The sequence below is a fragment of the Alexandromys fortis genome, unplaced genomic scaffold (genome assembly GCF_014885135.2).
Source record: "Alexandromys fortis isolate MF-2015 unplaced genomic scaffold, M_Fortis_MF-2015_v1.1 scaffold_172, whole genome shotgun sequence".
Classification (NCBI taxonomy): Eukaryota; Metazoa; Chordata; class Mammalia; order Rodentia; family Cricetidae; genus Alexandromys; species Alexandromys fortis.
The window spans coordinates 954,812-980,764 of record NW_026068061.1 but is presented as its reverse complement, the minus strand read 5'-3'; the positions used below and the strand labels follow the sequence as shown (position 1 = coordinate 980,764).

Here is a 25,953-nt window from a genome sequence, read left to right as displayed (position 1 = left end):
TTGAAAGATAAGTTTTCTAAGGATATATCTGTGAGTGCAGCATTTTTAAGATCTGAAATGAGTTGTTTATACTTTATTCATCTTAGAACATTCTGAGATGCTAGAGAGGAAGCTGGGGTAAAGTTCATCTAGTGGACTTATGCCAAATGACAAGGGGAAACATATTTCTTCATTAGTTTGCTCATTTTAGACCAGTTTCTGATAACATCTACACACAACTGCATGGGTAATGCATTGCACAGTACAATAGGTATTTGTTTTGCAGTGTACTAGCAGTGCTGTGAGCTCTCTGAAAGTAGTGTGTCTGAGTAGCAGTTGAAAACATGAACTGAATTCCCCTGAGAGAGAGCATGTGGGAAAAAGGTCAACACCATACAGAGTAAAGTACCCCAAACAGCACCACCTGAAGGAACCAGAGGCTCATGTTAGGGGAGATGGTAGGAAAATGAGGCTGTAAACAGACAGGGGGGGTGTTGAAGGTTTATGTTTAGGAGAGAACAGACCACAGAAATGAGAGAACCTAGGGATGTGGTGGATGAGCCAAAGCTCACCCCAAGCACCACCCCACCACGTTCTGAGTGCGCTTGACCCTGTGGAGCATTCCCTCAAATGGAGCTTACATGATGATATCTGGGAACTCTCAGCATGTTACCCATGAGGGTATTGTAGTATAGGCCACCTTAGTGTCATTCATAGGCTTTATATATTGTGTCACTTCTGAAAACATAATATAGGTTTGTTTTTCAATTTATCTTAATTTTTTAATGCTGGTTTTAGTTCTATTTTTTATTAACTTACTTATTATTAACTTTTTTGTCTACTTGGGTTGATCCTAGGGCACCCAAGTAAAGAAGCATTCTGCCACTGAGCACATCTCCAGCAGTTTGTTTCATTGAGTACTGCTAAAATAACCTGCACATCATCAGCATCCTGGCTGTGTATTGCTTTAGTAATAAAGAAGAAGGAGTTAGTTACTGTTTTTTCCCCTCTCTGAGCCAGTTCCTTGCCCATTCAAACCAACTTCTACTCCTTTCCTGGTAGTCTGAGATACTTAAAGCAAATTTCCCATGTTGCTCTAGGAAATGCCCCATTCTTCAGTTTTTGTTTATGTCATAGACTTCATGTTTATTCCTTTTCAAAATTTGATAGGATTTCAGGCTTATATTCTGCTCCCGTCTATCCCTCTGGGCACAGAATCTAGCACTGTTCTTTCTTTTTCAAGTTCCCTCCCCAGCCCATCCCTCTCATCTTCTAGGGGAAGACTGCGTAGAAAGAGGGAATGCCCCACTATTGTTCCACTTGGGTGCACTCCTCTCCCCTCACTGTTCTCTACGCACCTTACCATGGATCAGAATCTGCAGTGAAATCAGGCAGAGTTGTTGACACATTGTCCTGACCTGTAAGATAATGAGTTCCAAACTTGCCCAACAGCATTGTTTGTTTTTCCTCAAGTAATACAACATCCTGTTCTAAATAATTATACGTGATCCCTAACTTCATGACTACTCAAAATTCTACCGATGGTTTAGTCCTAAAATGCATAAGGAGTTAGTATGATATATTTTTTTCTAAAAAGCATGTAATACAGTTTTCTGAATTGCCTTAGATTATTATATTAACATTTTATAGTTATATTGTGCTTAAATTCACTTAAATGCAATAACATTTTCTTGTATCTTTTTAATTGCATTTTTCCATTTAAAATGCTGCTTATGAATGCACCTTTACTGGTCTGCTCTAAAAAATATTGCTTACATATGAATATTTTGAATTAAGAATAAATGAAATTCTGTTTTTGCTGTCAGAACCAAATTGTGAAAATGTATTACATGTCTTTGAAAATCAGTATACTCTATTAGCAGGCCTGTCAATATAAAAAGTGCCTCCCATTTCCACCTCCTGCTCTAATAACCTGTGTTACTCTCAGGCAGTTCACATAATCAGAGTATATTGTCAGCTTACTGGGGTTGGGGAAGCATGAAATGAAAATCGCATTAATATTGATCCAGTTCTTTTGCTTGCAAGTGTCCTCGCTGTCCTTTTCTAGTGAGCAATAACTGTGGGTGTTAGGTAGCCATTTTCTTCTCTCTTTTTTAAATTCTGGTCAGCCATTATAAGCATAACTAATCTGAACAGGGTTTAACATTCTGAATAATTTCACTGAATCTTAATTAATACACCGATTGGTAATACTAAATGTTTAGTACATAGCAACTCTGGCTGTTCAGAGGACTTGAAGGGATAAGGAATGTCTGTACATTCCTCCTTGGTAGCAACACAGAGGGTGCACTGTTCCCATTGTTTGCAAGGTAGTGATGTATCATCAATAATGATTCGAGTACCATTTTTAAATCTTTTATTTTATGGGAGCATATATAATATCTATCTGTGATCATTCACTAAACTCTGTGTCAACAGTAAGGAATTGTAGTGGGAATGGTGTTTAGATCTTCATCTGGACAGAAATACCACAACTAAAGGAAGGAGAATGAAGGCTGATCTTGCAGCCTTTACATCTGATTTATGAAGCTTACCCACTAATCACTCTGCTAGTCTATGAAGGTGATGAAGTAACACACAGAATTTGTCTGAGTGTGAGCATCCTGTTTCGCTTGTGGGAAAATATTTCTCAGAAAAGTTTATGCAGATGGGATGAAGCTTCTGGGGGTGGATCGCGTATAAAGAGAGAGGAATGTGCTTCAGGACTCCAGTCTCTTTAATGCAGTGCAGAGTTTTCACCATTGGCATTTTTCTGCATCTTCTTTCTGGTTTTTTATTTCTTTTTTCCACATTCTTCCTTTCTTTTTCTTTCTTCCTTTCTTTCCCCATGCATAAAATTTCTCTCTCAGTATTCTATTCAGACAATGGTTAAGTTAAAAGTAGTCTTTTCTTTTATATCTCCATCTTAAGGAGAAAATATGTGGTCTATGTTTTAAATGTAACTCTAAAATTACTTCTAAAATTTAAACTGCTTAGAAAGGAAATATTTACTTCTTAGTGATTGTTAGAGCCAGTTTCCACATGTGTGTGTGCCTTGAGCTTTCATCTCACACATTCACTAAGCATGGTACCCAAAGTTGGGAGCAGTAAGTGTCTCTGAGATAAAAATCCTTCCTTCATCCTTCTCTGTTCAGTCAGAACCCTGTGGTGCTTGGTGACGGACTGACACATCCATGTCATCACGTGAGATCTTGTAACCTCCTAATTAAGTGAAAGATGAATTTATCTTGAACTCTTTTTCTTTGGATAGCAGTTAAATCATATTCTATAGAGTTACAAAAAAAATACTATCCTGTAAAGGTATTTGTTGCTCTGACTTGAATTTTAATGAAAAAATAATCTTTATTTTAACATTTCCCAAAGTATCCATATCATTGGTACTTTTATTTTTAAAAATTATTTAAATTTGAAGATTAAGCACAGTATTTTATCTGACTTACTTTAGGGTAGTTTGTCAAAACACATTGAATAAGATTGAAAAAATGTGAAATGATGTATATTGCAAAGAATTTCTCTTTTGAAAAGAATGCCCTCTTGTGAAACTGATTTCCAGATGTCTACAAACTAGAATTTTCAAATCATACATTTAGGCAAAAATAAAATTACATTAAATGTTCACTCTGCCAACCTCCCTACAAAGACCTCCTTCAAAAAAAGAGAAAATGCTGTTAAACTTAGTTTTTACTGAGAAACCATAAGTTCTTTTTCTACAGATAACCAAGATTTTAAACATTCATGTTGTTAAAATACCCCTTGCATAAAGTTTCAAAAGTCATCAGAAATGTTTATGGAGTGCTGGACATGACTATGATCCCAGCAAGGCTGTGCTTGGAGTATCACTATTTTAGGGCTGGCCAGGCCTTCCCTTTGAGCTCAAAGCTAGCTTGGATAACTTTGTGAAATCCTGTATCCAAACTTTTCAAAAAAACGAGAAAAAGGGGTTGGTGACATAGCTCTGTTTAGATTGCTTCCCTAGCATGCATGAGGCCCTAGATTGAATCATGTTTTAGAAAACGTGATGATAGTGGTGATGATGATGGTGATGATGGTGGTGATGATGATGGTGGTGATGATGATGGTGATGATGGTGGTGATGATGATGGTGGTGATGATGATGGTGATGATGGTGGTGATGATGGTGGTGATGATGATGGTGGTGATGATGTGATGAAGATAGTAATGTGATAAAGATAGGATAATATAAAAAAAAGTTAATGCTTGTGTAGCTTGTTTAATAATAACATAATGAATGGAATGAATAAAATGGTATTGGGAGAAAGTATTTAAATGCCAGCTGTCTGCACTGTGTTCTCTTTCACAGTGAAACAGTACATGAGCTGCATCTTCTTCTTTGTTCAGGAAGCATCTATTAGACTAGCTGTGGGTACGTTGTGCTTTGTAATGGTTATGAGCAGACTCGACCTTGTGTAGTAGCATGGTGGAAGGAGATCTCCCACAAAGCAAAGGGCACTGATGCTGGCCAGGCAGTGCGCTTAGGATTTCAGGATCAGGCTGATCTTACTTTAGGTTTATGACTCACATTTGCCTACTTTCTTCTCTCCCTTTATATAAATCCACTAATATCATGAGCAGTAAAGCTTCAAAATATGTAAGCACCCACTATCTCATTTTAATTTTGCAGTAATCCCTTAAAACTTGGGTTGGGAAAATGCTCATTATTCCTCCTTCACAGATTGGAAACCAAAGTTAGGAAATTGGTGTGGAGGGAAGGGAGTGGGAACTGAATTTAACGTGTAAAATGAGAAAATATAGGTTTTTTAAAAACACAAATTAAGAAAAGGAAATTGGTGTAGATCTTAAAAAATGTTTATAATGAATATAAAAGGAAAGAATAAAGAATGGTAAATTGTAAAGTCCAGTTTCTCATTATGAATAAACTGATAAACATGCAAAGGAAAGTAACTTAAGCACAAGTGTATAAGAGAATTAGTGGGTGAGTTGTAACAATATTGTTTTTATGTGCTTTCTCAACAAACATTTGTTTACTCAATGCCTAAGATAGAAATTAAATTCCACTAAGAAAGTGAGGATGTAGATCAATGGTAGAGCACTTGCCTTGAAGGCTCATGACCCTGGGTTCCATCCTAAGTACCACACCAGAACTAAACAAAGTGGGAAGAATGTCGCTAAGAAAAATCTCTAAATAAAACATTTTAAAATAAATGAAGATAAATTAAATCCATATCTAGCACACAGAAGATTGACATCAGGAGATAAGCCAGATGAACTAAAATCACCTGTGTCAGGCTTAAAGGACTTAATCCCTAAGCCACCTCTTCTGCCCTGTGACTGCTGCTCGTTTTTAGTATCTGCAGTTACCTGTAGAATAATCCCTTAAATGAAAACAAACCATGTTATATTGTCCTTTATGGTGTTTGTTTGTCAATATAAAATAATATAATGGCAACAAAGTAATTGCTATATCTTGATTTTTTTTCAGACGTTGATAGTATCAACAAGTATAGTACGCATATTGTCAATGTCTTAACTTACGGTTACTTAAGACAATGAAAATTAAGGCAATAGTAATAAGGCTGTGTGGTGCTGGCACATAGTAGCAATGCTGGAGACATTTTAGTTTTCCTGTCACTTCGCTTTTAAATATGCTTTGTTAGAGTGGATGATTTAGCTTGGTAGCGTACATGGCCCTGCATAGAGTCCCTGGCAGGGGAAAAAAGGTAGTTAATTAATTAGCAATTAGCTCAATTAGAATATACTTGGATGCTTACGGTTTCTTGCTTAGTAAGAGAAACCTATGAAGGAAGAAAGTCTTCAGGGCTGCACTGTGTCTCTATAACTCTATGAATAAGTCTATGGAAAATGTTTTCCTATGTTTAAACATGGTAGAAAATGAAAACAAGTCTAATTTTGCATTTGACTTCATTCATCTACAAGTCTGTAGTACTTTTTTCTTCTGAAACTTCACATTCCCATGCCATTTTCATATTTTCTTAGGAAGTGAGCCTCTCTGTCTCTCCTGTCTGGCTTTGCTCATTTGTGTGTGTGTGATTCCCATTTCAAGACTAAGGCGCTCCAGTGGTTTGTGGCATTTGCTCGTTAATTTCTTGATGAATGGCTAAAGAGGCCAAGAAGTACATTCAGTTCAACATGTCTTCTAAGACAGATGATCTCAAATAAATTCTCCTCTCAATCAGAGTTTGATTTGTTAGGTGATAAACCAATTCTTTCTAAGGACAGTGTTTACAAGCCTTGTAATGAGACAGCCCTCTGAGACCTTGCCTCCTTTCGCTGTAATGTTGATGGATGAAACTCTAATTCATAAAGGATATTGTGATTGAAAAGCACCTTTAAATCTCATATTCTCTAATCTAGACAAATGTTTATTTCAGTTCCACAAAACTGGTAAGTTCACTGAGCTGCAAGATGGTAACACTTCAGGAAGGCTGATCAGCCCTCTGTGTAGGTACCAATTCCTTTAGCAAATACCATGAAAAGACTTGAATTGTGTTCTGCTTCAAAGCCGGAAGAGATCAAACAAAGTTTGATACATTTCCAAGTTCCTTTTTTCTACTGCATGTTCTTTACAGGTAGATTTTTACTGTGGTAACATAGTCACATAAAGATGTGCTCTTTCTTCTATACAAGGAAAAACTTGCTTATTAGGCTGACTGAAACTTAACAGGCATTGTTACCTTAATGCAAATACCTGGGCTCCATTTCACATAAATTAACACAAATCAGTGAGACTCTGGGGCATTTGGGGGAAATTTTGAGTTAGAGATATTCAGAGGTGACTCCTGTGCCTCAGTTGATTCATTGAGGATTTATTAGTGTTCGTTCCTTACCAGGCAGTGTGCTAAGTGTGGGGAATACAGAGACAGATGTGATTCCAGCCATCGAAGGGCTTCCAGGTGTCTGTGGAGATACATATGCAAGCAAATGCTAGGCACTTCCGCTGGAAGATTTGTGAGGTGTGGAGAGAGCTTAAGTAAAAGAATGGACAAGTCATGACAAGGAATGGATTTAAACCTGAACTTCAGCAGGTTTTGTGTGCACCTACTGAGTGCCAGACCCTTATGTTTCAGAGATGACAAAGTAGTGTAATGCAGAGAGCAGGTCCATAAGAGATCCTGCCTCCAGTATGTATCCAAATGTATCCAGATCCAGATGTGACAGCACCAGGGTCACCTAGGACAAATGTCTGATCGAAGGGAGTAATGAAGGGCAACTAAAAAATAGAAAAGGAAAACCCTTTACATTGGGCATACAATCAGTACAGATCTAGAGGGATGTGAGAGCATGGCATATTCCAGAAGCTATCCAGGGTACTTGTATTGTATGATAAATATTCTGACAATGTGTTGAGAGTCATATGAACTGTGCATTGGTGAAAGCCTCCATACCAGGTAATGGCTGAAAGTAATGCAGTGGCCAGCATTACACAAGATGAATCCTCACCCTTGACCTAAGCAGGAGAAAGGAGGAACAAGCTAATTAACTCAGGTGGGCAGTGCATGAGTGCTGCTGTGCAGGCAAAAGATTCCTGAGTTATCATTGCATTTGTGTCTTTTGTTAAAGAAAGCAAGCTCAGAATTTCTTATTAAATTACTGCCCAACTAGTAAAGGGATTGAGACTATTGCTTCCCCTCAGACATTGCTGCTATGCAGAGTTCGTATTGGGATATAGGTCTGAAATATTCCAGGCTCTGTCCTTCATCTTGTATTCCAGAAATAAGAATCACCCATGAACCAGTGAGAAAGGACCCACACACACTTTTTTTGTGGCCTTTGGATCGGTTTGTATTTATCAAGCATAATCCGTGCTCCAGTCGCTACAAAAAAGAAAAGCTTCTGTCTCAAAAAAAGAAAAGAAAAAGGCGAGAGAGTGTGTGGGGAGAGGGAGAGGTAAAGAAAGAAGAGAAAAGCTACATAGGACAGGGAGAGAAGAAAGCAGGAACTAAGGGTTGAGAATAGGCTCACATGCTGTTTCCCAGTGCAAATTTTCCAGTACCTAGATGTGCTTCCAGGAAAGCATTTGAGTAACACCAGCATTGATGCACTGTTGAAAGGCCTGTGGAATGGCCTAGGAAAACTGACCAAATAAGTGTACTGTAAATTGCATCAGGCGAATATTGGGCCAGAGCTCTGACATGCCCTGGGAGCACTGTTATCACAGAGCCTGGCACTAAGCACAGCACTACCATATGGGACTGATTTCCAGGAGTATATACACTGCATGCAGCATCCTACTAGTCAGTGCTGTCTTCCAAGCCTATGCCAGATGCTGTAAGAAGAACACAGTATTTTCCTCCAGATTAGACTTCAAGGGACACAGACAAGATTGTGTGCATGTTCAGCATGGCATGCCTTAGACTGAAATAGTATGAAAAAGAGCTTTTCGCATGTGGGTTATTTTATGTTTGCATTAAGTGTCCAGTTTATTTGCAGTTTTAACAATTTTAGATTGCTTTCACCCAAAGCAGGTGTGTGAGAATGTGAAAATGTTTGTCAAACAGTCAATTTTTTGTATGCCAGCATTATTCCTCTGAGATAAAACCATCTTAGCTGTTGGAATGTTCTTTTTAATATGTTCTTTAATTCAGCCTTACTAGTATGTTTTGTTTTGTGTGTGTGTGTGTGTGTGTGTGTGTTTTCTTTGAGGTAGGATCTCTCCGCATAGCCATATACCAAAGCAGGATATAGTTTCAGAAAATCCATGTTTATTTTGTTAATTGGTAGAGAAACCACTTTATGCAATAGGTCTATTGAGGATCATTCTACCTTCACCACCTTTTACTATAGCTTCCCAGTTGACACCATTTCTTCATTAGAAGTGAACACTTTCCTGTTTTCTTTAGACCTATATCATCAACTTTCAAAAACTGATTCGTTATTTATTTAATTCACACCAAATGCGGTTATATAAGTAAAATTTTAAAGTTGTATGGATCAGGAAGCTGAATTTGAAGGGAAAACGGCTATTTTGTAGAGCATGCATGATTCTGGAGTCACAAGGAATAGGTTATAAACTGGGTCTGATAGAGTGGGCCTGCAATCCTGCCACTCAGAGCTGCTCAAGAGAATCACAAGTCAAGGCCAACCTTGGCAAGTCAGAAAGACCTGGTCTCAACAAGTAGAAAGGGCTGTAGGTAAAATCAGGGACAGTGCATTGTAAAGAAAATAGAAAGGGGGGCGGCTGGAGAGATGGCTCAGTGGTTGAGAGCATTGCCTGCTCTTCCAAAGGTCCTGAGTTCAATTCCCAGCAACCACATGGTGGATCACAGCCATCTGTAGGGGCTTCTGGCGCCCTCTTCTGTCCTTCCGGCATACAGACAGAATATTGTATACTAAATAAATAAATAAATAAATAAATAAATAAATAAATAAATATTAAAAAAAAAGAAAATAGAAGGATGGATTGTAGGGCCTCGGTGAGCCAAGAGCTTGCTCCCCCTGCTTCTTCATCTGTAAAGAATAAACCTCCTTCAACTTTTCTCAGAGGAATCCAGACAAACAGGATAAAGAAGTATTTTAAAATGCTTTGTACCTGTAGAGGAATAGCAGTCATAGCATAGAGGAAAGAAAATGTTGTATCAAATGCCCACTAGGTGCAAATACATTCACAGTAACTAACTGCTATTTTGCTTGCATATAGGCACTGAAGAAGATGTAGTGAAGTCTAAGAAAGCATTCAGAAGCCAAGCAATCGTAAACCAGAACTCAGAGGCTGAGCTTATGTTGGAAGGAGATGATGATGCGGTCAGCCTGCTCCAGGAGAAAGAAATCGACAACCTCGCAGGTACTTGTTAATATGCTTCTGCTTGTCATGAGGAACACATAAAGCCACTGACCTCAGACTAGCTCCTGGTGAAGAAGTGGATGCCAGTGGATGTCATGGTGCTTATTCATACAAGTGTTGATAATTTAAAGTGCCTCACTCTCTGGAGTCCATCAAGTGTGCTTCACTGACAGTAAATAACCAGCAGCACACACGCACACACGTGCAATGAGGAACAGTGCTTTGGATGGGAAAATAATTCTGAGTACACGTAACATAAAACTGCTGCTGCATTGGGAGGTAGGAAAGTGAGTCCCTCAACTTTTGTGTCTCTAACCTGCCAGCAGCCTTGGAAAATGGGTGCTTCGCAAGGTGTGCACAGGATTTGCTAGCCCCTCCACGACGAATTCTTTGGAATGTTTTGCTCTACCCTCACATCTCTAAACCCCAGTTACTAACAGTTAATCTCCCTGTCCCACCCTCAACTTCTCTTTGTCTGGTGCTGGTCTGAGGTCATTAAGAACAGGATCTGCCATGGCCTGATTGGGTGTGGACTTCTTCAAGGATCAGATAATAACCTTTGAGGTCTGATAAAAGCAGAAAGAGACAAGTACAGCTTGGGCACGGGCGTAGAGCATGCACTGAGTCCAGGAATCAGGCTGTGAGAATACATCCTACCTAGAGCCAGGTTAAAGCTCCTGTGTTAGCTGGATATGGTAATACACTGCCATCTCAGCACTTGGCAAGAAGACTGCAAGGTCAAAAACAGCTTGGGCTGTGCAATGAAATTCAGTCTCAAACAGATGACAACAAAACCACCCTGCTTCGTAGACTCAGATCTCCGATTAAGCTTTAAGCTCAATTTGTTGTCAACCCATACAGCACTGGAATACAGGGTAGCAGTGGAGCAGAGGCTTCTGTGCATCTTTCTACTTAAAGTATTACACTACTGTTTCCAGGAACTTGCTTACTGAAAGTAATATGGTATAGCTCTATAAAAAGCCTGCAGCGATTTGTTCCTACAGCGGAAATGTTGCTATTCATCACACCGGGGAGATAGACTCCCATCCTCCCACTTCTGGAGGATAGACTAAGCAGGGTTGTTGTAGTGCCAGGCCCTAGAAATGCCTATCATTTCTGTATCCGGAAACCTATTTTTTCTGTTTCCTGTATCCTAAATACCAAATGTTTGTCTCCAATTCCTAAGTAAATGTTGGTATGTTACTTTTGGAAATGAAGGCAGATAAAAGCTTTTGTTAAATTTGGCAGCAGGTATGACTCTTTTCCTGAAGTCACTTTTACTTTTGAGGTCATAGGAAACTCATGTGTTGTGTCTGACCTCGCTCTTCCTCATTCACTTGTACGAACATCCATGTTTTGCCATTATGTACTTTAGTTTGCATTACCTGGCATTTTGTTTCACCAAAAATAGCTGGTTCAAGATTGCTTGGTCTCTTGAAGCATATATTAAATCTGCTCAGTATTAATATTAATCTGCCAATCACACAACCCACCAAACACTAGTAACTCTCCTGTGTTTCTGTCCTTTAATGATAGCTAACTTTTAATTTCTGTCCATAACAGTGAAACATTAAGATCAGACACCTTAGAGCAATGAAAGTACCCTTGAAATGAATTATTAATGTATAAGTAATAGTGACATTTCATGAAAGTCACTAAAAAAATAAGATTGTATAATTTCTGGCCATCTGTCTCTCGGGCCTATAACTCCATCCTTTCAGCAGATGTCCTTTGAATAGATCTGCACCTGTTCATATCCACTGGGTCTTAATTTCTCCTCTTTCATGAAGGATGTCTGTCTGCAAAGCTTAGAGTGTATCCTAAAATACTGATGATCCCTTGCCTAATCGATAGTGTTCATCTTTAAAACAGTAACCCAGAGTGTCGCCTGGAGCCTTAAATAAAAGAGAAAGTGAATGAGAGGAGAGCGTTCCATAAAAGGCAGAAAAAAGAGACAGAAATAGTGCACAGAATTTACAGAGGTGTGTGTGTTTTGTAAATGCTAAGCTCATTATTGATCTTCATTGTCATGACTGACATAGCAATACAGAATTCATTTCCAGAAGTTAACTACAGATCAGAATCTCTAAATGTAATGAAATCTACTAATAATAACCTTATAAATGGGTAACATTTTTGCTCTAAGAAATACCATTATCATAGTTATTTCTGTCTCAGACAGTTAACAACGTATTCTTTTTTTGTTTCTGTTTGTTTTTCAAACCAGGGTTTCTCTGTGTAGCCCTAGCTGTCCAGGTTCTCTCTCTGTAGACCAGGCGGAATGAACTCACAGAGAGCCCCCTGCCTCTGCCTCCCTAGGTGCTAGGGTTAAAGGTGTGCACCACCATATGGCTAATAATATATTTCTTTTTTTAACTTTTAAAATTTATTCTTTGTGTCTTTCACATTATTCCTCCCAGTCCCACTCACCCCCCACCCGCTTCCTCAAAAAGAAATAAAATTTAAGAGAAAAAGAAGGAAAAAAACGGGAAATCTCCTCGTGGATGCTGCAGTGTGACACATTGAGTCATGCAGTAAACCCCTTTATCCACACATCTTTACATCAGGCGTTTATCACAAAGAAGCTTTGGTCTGGTTCGAGGTCCACTGGTGTCTGCCATACCATGGACACTGGGCCCTCACTGGAACTCTTCCTGGACATCCCATTGCTGCCCTGTGTCATGGAGATCCAGCAGACCTGGATCTACAGGACAGACCTAACCCCACTCTGCTTCAACAGATCACAGATGGGGTGGATATTGGGATGGACCAAGTCATAACCCTGGTTGTGGACCTGGGCAGCTACAGGATTGTTCAGCTAGGTCTCCCTTACCCTCACTGCCAGGCTGAGCTCTGCAGCATTGCCTTGGCTAGTTCACTCCTTGCAGTGATGAGGAAGGGGTAGGGCTTGTTCTCCAGCTTTCACATCCTCGGGTTTGGTTCTCATCCACCGGCACCTTCAAGGCTAGCTCTACTGTGTGGCCCACGTGTGGCATAGGGACCACTCTCTCAAATGCTGCAGCTGATGAGGGACAGGGACAGCTCTCCCACTCTTAGGATAACAGAGACAGCTCTTCCACCTGCCTCAGGCATTGATGGGGGCATGTAGTTTGGGCATCTCTCCTCTGCCTATGCATATGACAGATAAGTAATGGGGACATCCCTCCCATGCTCAAAACTTTGGGATTGGTTCACCCACACCTCCACCAACAGAGTTGACTCTGCTGTGCTCCCCAGGCGAGGTGCAGGATCCACTTTCCAAAGTGCTACAACTGGTAAGGGGGGAGAATCAGCTCTCTTGCCCACCACAGATGGCAAGGACAAAGGAGGAGAGGCTTCTTTCCCTCGCCCTCACAACCACATGTCAGATGAGGGGGTGTGGCCAACTCTCATACAGGCAGGGCTATCTCATCCGCACCTCTGTCAACAGGGCAGGTCTACTGTATTGCCAGGCTAGGGACAGGGCCCACTGCAGACTGTAATGGGAGAGTCAGCTCCCCCATCTGATGCAAGTGGTGAGAGGCAAGAGATAAGATAATGTATTTCTTATTCATAACATATCCTAAATTTCCTGATAGTGCTATACTGCCTAAAGAGAACTTCACTATTACAGGAGACAGCTCCAAGTAAAAAGGCAAAAGAGCCTAAGAATCTATGTATAGTATTGATATTATCTCATGCTCATTTGGTGTCTCAGGAAGCATTCTGTAAAGTCACAATTGTCTGTTTACATCTCAGGCATGAAAGTTACCATGTTTCACTTCTTAGTTTAACTCAGAAGTACAGTTCAGTGCTTAACAGCACTTGCTGCTCTTTCAAAGGACCTCGGTTCAATTTTTAGCACCCACAGGACAGCTCACAACTATCTATAACTCCAGTTCCAAGTTATCCAGTACTCTCGCATAGACATATATACAGGCAAAATACCAATGCACATGGAATAAAAATAAATGATTTTTTAAAAAATTAAAAGAAGTATAACATCAAAAATATCCAAGTGACTTGATAACCTTAACCTGCTTCTGGACAGAATCCATTGCCCTCTTCTTACAAAGTGATGCTTTGCTGACAGAAATACAGCTGAGAGGCAGCACTGCAATCTTCACATGGAACTATAAAGCCAGGGCCTTTCCTGTCGCTCTGTCTTAGCACATTCCAGCACATTAGTACTTAGAGGTCTGTGAATATGAATAAGTAGGAACAGTAACTTTTAACTTTAATAATAGCCTACATGTTGCCTAACTCCACTCTAGTAAATGTTTTTTAATCTATTTTTTTAAAGAATGCTTTGCAAAAACACAGTTTTACTTGAATGTTGGGTGTTTGTTGTATTTTTTTATTGTTGGGTAGTCTCTGCTTTTAATAGAAATAAAATGTTCATAAAGTTCTGTAGTTTCAATGTCACTTGATTTTCTTTTTCATTTTTAGTTCTTCTTCCCAAGCTGCTCATCTCAAGAGGCAAGTTAAATGTGTGTGACTACTAATCACTCAGCTTACTATGTTTGTAGCAAGCAGCTAATAGGATTTTAATATAGGAGTCTGCCAATAAACTAAGTAATTATTATATTATTAACATCTAATCTAATTTACTTTAATTGCTGTTTTAGTTTATAGTGATCCACCAAAGTGAATTAGCCCTAAGATTCCATATGTGCCTAAATATTTCATCTTACTAATTATATTTTTACTTGAAATACTGAAATAAATTAGTATAAGCTAACTGAATTTAATATAAAATGACAATTATTTTATTTGAAATTTAGCAAGTTATTTCTTCCAAAATTTCAAATAATAAACTGAAATGAAAGATTAACTCAAATTTATGTGAGTAGACATGGAGATGATTGCATTCAACTGATAGAATGCCAGCCCACTGGTATAATGTATTTTGTTTCTCTTAAACCAAATTACATGGGACTGGAGAGATATTTAAAAGAATTTTTTGCTTTTAGGAAGAGTCTGGCTTTGATTCCAGTGCCCACATTAGGTAGCTCACAACCATCAGTAATTTCAGTTTTATGGAATGTAATACCCTTTTCTGGCTCAGGTACCAGTATACCATGAGGTTCATAAACTCATATGCAGGCACACATTGTCTTAGTCAATGTTCTATTGCTGCAAAGAGACACCATGACCACAGCAGTTTTGTTAAAGGAAAACATTTAACTGGAAATGGCTTATAGTTTAGAGGTTTAGTCTATTGTGTCATCGTGGCAGGAAACATGGTGGTAAGCAGGTGCTACAGAAGGAACTGAGCATTCTACATCCAGACCAGTAGACGAGAGAGAGAGAGAGAGAGAGAGAGAGAGAGAGAGAGAGAGAGAGAGAGAGGAGAGAGAGGAGAGAGAGCGCAAGCCCACTGGCTTGAGCATGTCTGATGACACATTTCCTCCACCAGGGCCACACCCACTCCAAAAGGCCACTCCTTCTAATAGTGCCACTCCCTATGAGCCTATAGATACCGTTTTCATTCAAACTACCAAACATACAACACATAAAATAATAAAAAAAAAAAAAAAGTAAGAAAGGGGGCTGGAGGAGACATGCTCAGCAGCCAAGGGCACTGTCTGCTTTCTCACAGGACCTGAGTTCAGATCTTGGCACCCACATGGCAGCTCACAGTCATCTGTAGCTGCAGTTCCAGTGGATCTGACAGCCCTTTCTGGCACCCTGCATACTACATATAGGCGTATACACATAAAAATAAATCTTTAAAAAGAGACTCACATGCTGAGTGACAGTAGAAATATTTTACATAGTCAAATTGAAATTCTTTATTGTTTTTTCCAGAGTTTAGTATTGCAAATTTAGGTAATTCTACTGAGTTAATAACTGTAATAATGTTTTTTTACCAGTGTTGTAAGTTGTAATAAGTTTACCTATTGCTGTTTACATAATGAACTTTTATTACCACCTATTTAATGTTCAGTATCTGAGAATATTTTCCATATGCTTAATGTTCAAACTTTTTTCACCAGAAATATTATTTCTTTCTCTCCATTCTGCAATTTCTCTATGAGAAAACAGGATCCTCACTTCACAATAAGAGAACTAGAAATCCCCTGTAGCCAAAGATCCTCACTTCACAATAAGAGAAGTAGAAATTCACTGTAGCCAAAGCGATGCAGTTTAGTTTACAAACTTGCAAAATCAAAATCGTGCATCAGTCTAGCATGGCAGGCATGCTGACTGAACACAGAGAACAGTTTATGAGTGGGGCCTAATGCATGCCCCTTCCTCCCATATTTGAAAGGTCAGTAGTGACAATCTCACTTGTTATCTAGGTCTTATTCTTCTATATGTCACTTAAATTTTTTCTTTTATTAAACAAAAAACATACGTAGGTCCATGTTTATACTTATCATTCTGTTTATTTTAAAGTTTCTGTAGCATTTCTCTCATCTAAATTTCAAGTTTGGGTAAGGGGATAATTTAGCAGTGTTGGGAAAGTCAGGAATAGCTAGACTAGCAGGGATTCACAAGGGCAAATGTTTTCTGCTCATTTGCAACTGGATTTTTATAGCCTGGCTTGATGCACCTTTGAAAATAAACCATCAGAGTTTTTCCTACATTCCTATCTCCTCTTAGATAGAACCCATCTCTGTTTTAGGTCCATTTAAAATACTGTTTACTAGTTAATCTTGTAAGTCATTTAAACATTTTTTGACATTTCTTGGGAAATGTTGGTTAGCTACATCACTAATCAGTAGTAAATTGATGCATATGCAATAAAAAAATCATTATTTTTGCATATTAACAGTTACACAATTATCTCCACAAGCAGAATATTCTGTTGCCCCTAAATGAAACTTTGTGCTCCTTGGCCGTTCTCCCTGTGTTTGTCTATTCTCCCTACATTTATAAGCAACCACTGGTCTTCTCTCTGCCTCCACATTTTATATTCTGTGCATTCTCTGTCTGACCCATGGTGAAGCGTATCTGTCCTTCCTGCAAGGACTCTTCCCTTCTACATAGATTGCATTGTTTTATCTGTTTTTGGTTGGTAGACATTTGGGTTCTTTCACCTTTGGGGCTGTCTTTGCATTTTTGCATATAAGATTTTATGTAAACATGACATCTTATTTCTAGGGGTTTCTGGCTTGGATAGTAACTCTGCTTACTGTTTAGTGACAGTCTGGTCCAGGCGCTCACCAAAATGGCTGTGCAATTATACAGTGAATTTGCAATTTTCAGATCCCTGTCTTCACAATTTGTTACCTGGAGTCTGCATAGAACCTCTAACTGAAGATGTGTTTCCTCTCACACAACATTTCATATAGGCTGTGCATTGCCTTCCTTTTAACCGTGTGGAAATCTTCCTTACTTACAAGGCTCTTATTGAACCTTTGGAAAAGCTTAGTAAATAGGAGAACCAAGACTTTTGACAAATGGATTTATTCCTCCAAAAATAAACCTTATTATAAGCTATTGAAATAGAGTATTGAGCTTGAATTTAAGATACATGCTCATGAAAACAAATTACTCAGTTCATCTCTTAGCTCTTCCACAGGGAAACTTTTTCTCTTTTACCCCCTCTTAATTAAAAATAGATTCTTTTCTTATTATATATACTTCTTCCTCTACTCCTCCCCTTCCATCTGGATCCATTCCCTTTTTGTCTCTCATTAGAAAAAACAGGCTCTTAAGAGATAGCATAAAGCATAACAAAATAAAATAAGATAAAACAAAACTATTTCTTCAAAGTTCGACAAAGCAGACCAACAGAAGGAAAAGAGCTGAAAAAAAAGGTACAAGAATAAGAACTACTCATTCACATACACAGGAACCCCATAAAAATAATAAAGTTAAAGCTGTAATATATATGTGAGGACCTGGGGAAAGGCTGTTTCAGTCTCTGTGAGTTCATATGAGCTTTGCTCAATTGATTTGGAGAAATTTGCTCTCCTTCTGTCTTCCATCCCCTCTGGCTCCAACACTCTTTCTGCATCCTCTTCTGTGGAATTCCCTGAGCTCGGAGAGGAGAATTTTTAAGATTTGTTTATTTATTATGTATACAGTGTTCTGCCTGCATGTGTGCCTGCAGGCCAGAAGAGGGCATCAGATCTCATTACAGATTACTGTAAGCCACCATGTGGTTGCTGAGAATTGAACTCAGGACCTCTGGAAGAGCAACCAGTGCTCTTAACCACTGAGTTATTCCTCCAGCCCAAGTGGAAGAATTTGATGAAGACATCCCATTTAGAGCTGTGTATTCCAAGGTCTCCCTCCCTTCCTCTCTCCCTTTCTCTCCCTCTGTCTCTCTCTTCCTCCCTTCTGTAATATCTGACTGTGAATCTTTGTTTTCAGAAGCAGGAGGAAGTGCCTCTGATGATGGCTGAATCCTAATGGTTCACTGATTATAGCTATAGCAGAATATCATTAGCAGTTATTTTATTGTACACACACACACACCAGTAGTCAGTATTTGGGTTCACCCTAGGTCCCTAGACTATCAAATCTCTGGGTTTTGGTCATACACGCAGTGTCTGGTGTGGCTTCCATCTCATGAAGTAGGACTTAAGCCAAATCAGACATTGGTTGGTTACTCCCACATACTTTGTTGACACCGTTGCCCTAGCATGTTTTTCAGGCAGGACAGATTGTAGAGCAAAGGTTTGTGACTAAGTTGGTGGTAATATCTCTCTTTTGGAAGCCTATAAAGTGCCTTCCCATACCAAAGACATGTAAAGTGTAATGGTCAAGCTTCTATGTGAGCACCAGCTCCACGTCTCCATGTGCAGTAAGTTGTGTGGGTATTGTCTTCAGCAATGGGACTTGTTGTCTGTTTGTGGAAAACAACCTATTGTTTTGGCAACAGCCTTGGTTGTTTAGGATTTCCCTTGGATGCCTTTGGCCGACAACACAATTGGATGAAACCCAGCCCCTACACTGGAAGTTTGGTTTGGTGACAAGAGGTGACTACTTGGGACTTTGTCACCATCATTATTTGCAGACTTCTTTAGGATTACCTTCATATATTTTGGGTTTCCACTTCACTGTTTTTTCATACTACCCCTCAAATGTCCTTCAATTCTAGCTGTCTTTCCCTGCATTCCCTCCCTCAACCTCATCTTCACTCCCCCTCCCTACCTGATCCTGCTATTCATGATCCCCCACCACTACCCCAATCGACCCAAAAAAATCTGTTCTATATTCCTGTCCCAGGGAGATCATGTGCTTCCCCCTTGTTCCTTCATCTTCTTATCTAACCTCTCTGAGTCTATGGATTGTAACTTTTGTTATCTCTTATTTAGCAGCTTATATCTATATATAAGTAAATGCATAATATAACATCTTTCTGGGTCTGGGTTAACTCACTCAAAATGATTTTTTTCTAGTCCTGTCCATTTGCCTCTAAATTTTATGATGTATTTTTTTCTTCAGTCATTTGTGACCATTTTATTCTTTAATATTTTAGAATTTATTCTTCACTTATACATTAAATCCTGACTGCAGTTTCCCCTCTCTCTACTCCTCCCAGCCCCTCCCTCCCTTCTCCCCCAGATCCACTCTCCCTTCAGAAAAGGGCAGGCCTCCTGGGGATATCAACTGAACAGGGCATAACAAGTTACAATAAGATTAGGCAGAAACTCATACCAGGGCTTGACAAGGGAACAATATGGGAGGAAAAGGGTCCCAAGACCAGGCAAAAGAGTCAGAGATACCCTCATTTCCACTGTTAGGAGTCCCATAAAAATCACCAAGCTATACTGTAAAGTACCTTCCCATACCATGTATGCAGAGAGCCTAACAATCCCATGTAGGCTTGATTGTCACTTCAGTCTCTGTGGGCGCCTATGAGTCCTGCTTAGTTGGTTCTCGGGCTGTGTCCTCATGATGTCCTTTACCCCTGACAGTCCTTCCTCCCCAACTTCTGCAAGATTTCCTGAGCTCTCGCTAATGCTGACTGTGGGCCTCTGCATCTGTTTCTGATCAGTTGCTGGATGAAGCCTCTCTGATAATGGTTGGGCTACACACCAATCTGTTCTTCTGGCTGGTGTGACCCACATGCTGTCATTTTTGTTGTAGCTTAGTAATATTCGAATGTGTAAATATAACACTTTTCTTGATCCATTCTTCTATTGAAGGACATCTAGGTTGTTTCCAACTTCTATTTTGAATAGAGCAGCATGGTTGAGCCAGTGTCCTTGTGGTAAAATGAAGCTTCCTTTGGGAATATGCCCAAGAGTGGTATAGCTGGAACTTGAGATAGACCTATTCTCATCTTTTTGTTCATTTGGGTCTTTTCTCTGCCTTTTAGTTAATTTGATAAGGGTTTATCAATCTTATTGCTTTTCTCAAAGAATCAACATTTTTTTTTCATTGGTTCTTTGTATTCTCTTTGTTTCTGTTTGGTTGATTTCGTTGCTGGGTTTGATTATTTCTTGCCATCTACTCCTTTGGGTATAATTTCTTCTTTTTGTTCTAGAGCTTTCAAGTGTTCTGTTAAGTTGGTAGTATGATATCTCTCTAGGGTTTTTTGTTTTGTTTTTCATTTTTGATGTTGTTTAGTTTTTTGTTTTTGCTTCTTTGTATCTCACTCTTTATTTACTGTTCTTTTAGAAATATTTTTAAAATAGCAGTGTTGGGACAAGGATATTACAATGTAAGCTGGACTTTTTAGGTAGATTTTTTTCAAAGTAAGAGGCTTATTATCCTTTTTATACAAGTATCTGTACACACACCCCTGTCTCTTACAATTCTGAAATTCAGGAAACATGAATTCTGTGAATAAAGAGTGAGATACACAATAAAACAAACCAAACCTAGGAGAACATTTGCAGGGTCACAAAACCTCCCTCTTCCTCTCTAGAAATAAGCTCTATGTTTATTTAGTGTTCCTGACCACCACTGAACTAGAAAAACGGATGCTGGGACATACGCAGCACATGGAAGAGTGAGAAACCAGGACTAGGAAACAACATAATGGCACAGCCCAAGAACTTTAAGAGAATTTGTTTATTTAAAACAAGTCGAAGTGTCAGAAGCACAGATATCTAACTTTTGAGTGGAACCAGGTAAATATAAAGTAAAGAAGACACTGGTTTTTTTTTTCTAATTATTTTTAAGTTTTATTTTATTTATTTCCATTTTCCTCTGGATTTTCTCTCAACAATCTTCATTTATATTTTTATAAATTACTTTTACTAAATTTAATTTTTTTACAAAATAAACATAAGAACCCATTGGAAGGGAATTTCACAGACACCTTTAATACTTTTTCAAGGTTTTTCACACATAAAAGTATGTGTGTGCAGGGCTAGAGAGTTTTGAAATAGGATGGTAGAAACAAAATAAATCCATCAATTTTTAGTAATCAAGGCCAGTGGATACTAGGGTGAGTAGAAACAAGTGGAACGTTAAGGAAGAAGACACTTGTTCCACACTTGAGTGCAGCCCCTCTGTCGCGGTCCCCTGGCCAGGCTGCCCCTCCCATGCGGTGCAGTTCTAACATGATGATCAGAATGCATCTGCCTGTCTCACCAGCACACATATATTTAAGAATCTTTCACATGTATTCTTATGTGATTTTAGGTATATATTCTAACTAGAATTAATTTACCAATATTTGTGTTCAGAGAAAGATATCTCTTAGACATTCTGGATTCTCTAAAATATATTTAACTCAGGACTCTTTCCCCGCCCCCCCCCCCATTTTGAAAGGCATGTGTATTTCAAGGGAAATTTAATCCATATGTTCCTGACTCACTCACACTTAACTCATCAAAACTTGTTTAGTAAAAGCTATTTGATGTTGGGAAAGCCTTACGAGACTTCCTAACTCTTCTTTTCTTTTCTTTCTCTTTGACTTAGGAAGTTGCTTGCCAATCATAGATAGCATGCCCCAAGGGTTCACATTCCACTTCAAACAATTCACCAGTCACCTAGAGATAACATTCACGTGCCCATTTCTTGCAAAAACTAAAATAGTTAACATTATAAATGATTTTATTATTCGGTACAGAGCTGTAAAATAAAATCCCCATCTTGAATACCTGGCATTCTTTGATTCTTGTTATTCTCAAAAAGTCCACAAGTCAGTGTAGACCTTCAGACATTATATTGTGTAGGTACCGTCCTGTGTTTACAAAAGTGTATGTCCTCTTCAGTCATGAATTCTGTAGCCTATAAAACATATTTAAACTGCTCTTAATAGCAATAACAAACAGTCCTGCTAACCTGACTATGAATTTCAAACTATAATAACAGAACACAATTTAACTGTGTCAATTATATATTAGTCATGCTTCAAATCATATATAAAATTCTCACATACCTTTTATTTTAAGAATAAGCCACAGTTTCATCAAGTGTCTTATAAACCCCAATAGTAAGACCTTTTTTCCTAATACATTGTTTTTGTTGAAACAGTTTTTTTTCCACTTCTTTCCCCATACACATAATTTCTAAGAATGTACCATCAAACCACTAATCTGAAAAACAGAACAGTAATCATCTAACTATTTGGTAGACTATGGCTCTCTGTATATGGGGCACCAAGCTTCCACATGTTACAGGTTTTAGAGAGAACATGAATGAAGATATTAATTACCTAATAGAAACACTTGAATTTTGATACACTCGCAGGAGAATGTGAGCTAAAGAGCTGCTTTCCAATGAACAGACCGGTCACACTAGCATCTTGGAGCAGAGGAGAACTGATGTGCAAGGCAGAAGTGCCCTGGTCTTCTCTTTGAGAAACATAGCAATGCTGAGCTTTCCCCTGTTCACTCCCAACAGAGCTGCACAAGGATGAGCAGCTTTCTGCACATTTCGAGCCGTATTTATTCCTGTAACTTAATGCTGCATACAGCAGCCAGAGCCTGTAGAAGGCCCATGCTTTCATTTTATATCACTAGCTTATCAACTAGCTAAAATCAGTCAGAGTGCTTCTCCAGTTCAGCTTATATGTGAGTCAGAGAAAATGATTAGCAAACAGTTGATTTCTGAATCTAAATTTGAATTTTCCCTTTTCTGAATATAAATAAAGGAGTGAATGGGGGCAGAAGGGAGGTGCCAGGGGACTGGGAGGAAAGGAGGGAGGGGAAACTGAAGTCAATATAAAATAATAATAAAATAAAATAACTAAAGGAAATACACACTAAAGTAAAAGTAAAATTGGATTTGAGGTCTCCACTTACTAACCAGTATTTTCTGAGAAAAAAAAAATTGATGTAGCTAAATGTAAATGTGTGTGGGAGACAGAATTAACATTTACTAAGAGGAGATGGTATCAGAGACTGAGAAGTGACAGTGTGTGGCTTAGAATGATACAGACTTGTAGAAGTTATGCTGCAGCAGTGGGAGCACTGACCCACCAGTTCAGCCTAGGAGACTTGGAGCCAAAACGTTAATCTCCTGTTCTCTGTTTCCAGTAACCTTTATTCATTTCCGCAAAGCACTGTGTTTTCTTGAACCTTTCAGTTAGTTAACAAAGCAATTAAGTGGATTATTGCCATCTATATTGTAAAGGAAGGAAGGAAGGAAGGAGGAAAAGAAGGAAGGGAGGGAGGGAGGGAGGGAGGGAGGGAGGAAGGAAGGAAGGAAGGAAGGAAGGAAGGAAGGAAGGAAGGAAGGAGGGAAGGAAGGAAGGAAGGAAAAAAGAACAGGGCCAGCAAGATAGTTCAGTGGATTAAGACACTTGCCATTAATCCTAGCAGCCTGAATTCAGTCTCCAAAACCTGCATCATGAAAAACAAGAACCAATTCTTTTTTTTTTTGGGGGGGGGGGGGGGATTTAATTTGTTATGTATACAGTGTTCTGCCTGCATGTGTCCTTGCAGACCAGAAGAGGGCACCAGATCCTCATTGCAGGTGGTTGTGAGCCACCATGTGGTTGCTGGGAATTGAACTCAAGACCTCTTAACCACTGAGCTGTATGGCTCCAACCCCAAGAACCAATTCTTGACAAGCTGTTCTCTGTCCTCTACATCTTTACCATAGGAATGCACGCGCACACACACACACACACACAAAAAAAAATCTGTCATTACTTTAAAAAGAGAGAAATGTTTACAATAGAAGATGCCAGGGCTACACTGTAGTAAAGGCAAGAGCTGGGAGGACATGTGATCTTTAGCCAACATTTTTGAATCCAGACTCCAGTTTCATTCTAGTTGGATGTGGTTCTCCAACCAAATCAAACAGAAATATTGATTATTCTTAGGTGTGTATGCCATGATGAAACATGAAATAAAAAGATACATGATAGAATCTCTGCTCTCCAGGACCTGTCTGTTTGGCTAGGTCTGTTGGATTTACAAGCTTTTCAAAAGGATATTAATGATCTAAAGTTAGAAAGCAGGGTTAGGCTTGGAGTTCACAATTTAGACCACCAAGGTCACTAAGAAAATGGATAATATAGAGAATAGAGAGTCTCAGACTAGCTGCAGAGCTCCAAGGAACAGCAGGCTTCCAGCTAGTGAAGAGAGCTGTCAGCAACACTGCAGAGGCCAAGCCAGAAGCCAGCAGGACAGTCCTATGCCATGGATGTCAAGGTCCTGCGTCAGCAATTTCAACCTGATGTCCCTTGGAACACAGGTATTTTTAAAGCCACTAGCACAAGCAATCCCCTCAGAAAGTGTGTCTGAAAGATTCTAGTAATATCAAAAGGTTACAATTTTGTTTCCTAACTCGGAGAACTTGTGCATTTCCCAAATACACTGGCAACAGGCCAGGTGGGAGTGTAGCCAAAGAACTGAACAGGAGAGAAAAACGGGAGAGGGCACAGATAAGACAGCAGCTGAGGTGGCAGGGGAGGGTGACATCAAGCACAGAAAGAGAGAGAGCAGCTGGCTTGCAAAGAGAAAGGAAGATCATTTCTGAGAAAGGAGATGAGGCTAAGTTGTGCACAGAAGCCTTCAGCTAGAGGAAGACATCAAGGCAAATGCAATGTTTAACTTTTCTCCAAAATATGAATATTATAAACCATGATGGATGCTTATAAAGCAGCAGTTCTCAACATGTGGGTCAAGACCTGTTGGGGGGCACATTCGAGATACGGTGCATATCAGATATTTATATCACAGTTAATAGCAGTAGCAAAATTATAAAGTAGCAATGAAATAACTTTATGGTTGGAGGTCACCACAACATAAGGAACTGTACTAAAGGGTCAGAGCATGAGGAAGGTCAAAAACCACTGTTGGAGAGGATGGCCTCTCCTAAGAAGAGGCCTTGTATTTACAGTCTTCTCAAAGGGGTGTGTGACCCTCCCCACTGCTGTACACTGCAATAGCTGACCTCTACTGCCATAATCGAAGCAGATCTGACAGCCAAAGCTATGTATGCTTTCTCAGTGTCATCTCCCACAGCTCTCCCTTCCTCATCTTGTTCTTCAGTCAAACAGATTTCAGGATCATGCCATTTGCAGCTCTGTGTGTTCATCCCTAATATTCTCCCCTACATTATGTAGCTGTCATACCCATACATCACCCCTCATGGAGTTGCCGTCCTGCAAATTCCATACCGCTATGAAAATTGTTACACTTCAAGGAATGTCCATAGGGTTCTTCTCTACTGCTTCTTTGATAGGAGGTAGTACACATGAGGATATATAACCTAACTTTACATCATAGGTAAACCCTACCTATGATGTGGACTAAACTACCTTCATTCTCATTTGTAGAATGAGGACAATATCAGTAGCTGACACATAGCCTTATTGAAAGGAATAAATAAGATTAATTTATGTGCTGTGCTTTATACAATACTCAGTTGAGTCCTTCTCTCTCTGACATAATTATTCATACACATTTCTTTATTATTTTACCCCATATTTTTACCCCATAAAGGTCCTTATACATTACTCTATTCCCTTTAGTTCCCAAAAGAATACAACAGACAGTCATTATTTTTTGTTGATTGCTTGAATGAATGGATGCTGAGTTAAATGCCTCTGCATCTAATTGCCAAAGAAGAATCAAATTGTGTGCTAAGAAAAATGTGGCAGTTATAAAATTATGCCAATTTGATGAATAATATATCTGGGTGTAACTAGAATAATCAAGTATAATTTCCATTTGATTTTAGTACATTTTTTTAATTTTTATTTTTCCCAGGACCCACTCTCTCTTATGCTTTTAAATAACAATTTAGAATAAATCATAAAAAATATCATATGGTATTTTAAGAGACTTCTACTGTTACATACAAATGAAATGGTGATATGT

The 25,953-nt window shown here is 39.0% G+C and overlaps 1 protein-coding gene across 4 annotated transcripts in view; it reads left to right on the top strand.

The window, feature by feature from the left end:
* Nbea (neurobeachin) overlaps positions 1-25,953 on the top strand; it is a 467,863-nt gene that overhangs the window by 288,132 nt on the left and 153,778 nt on the right. For all 4 annotated transcript variants that reach the window (XM_050120186.1, XM_050120187.1, XM_050120185.1 and 1 more), the window contains one exon: positions 9,638-9,781. In XM_050120186.1, coding sequence (XP_049976143.1) covers positions 9,638-9,781 — 144 coding nt within the window. The remainder of the gene's footprint in view (positions 1-9,637; positions 9,782-25,953) is intronic.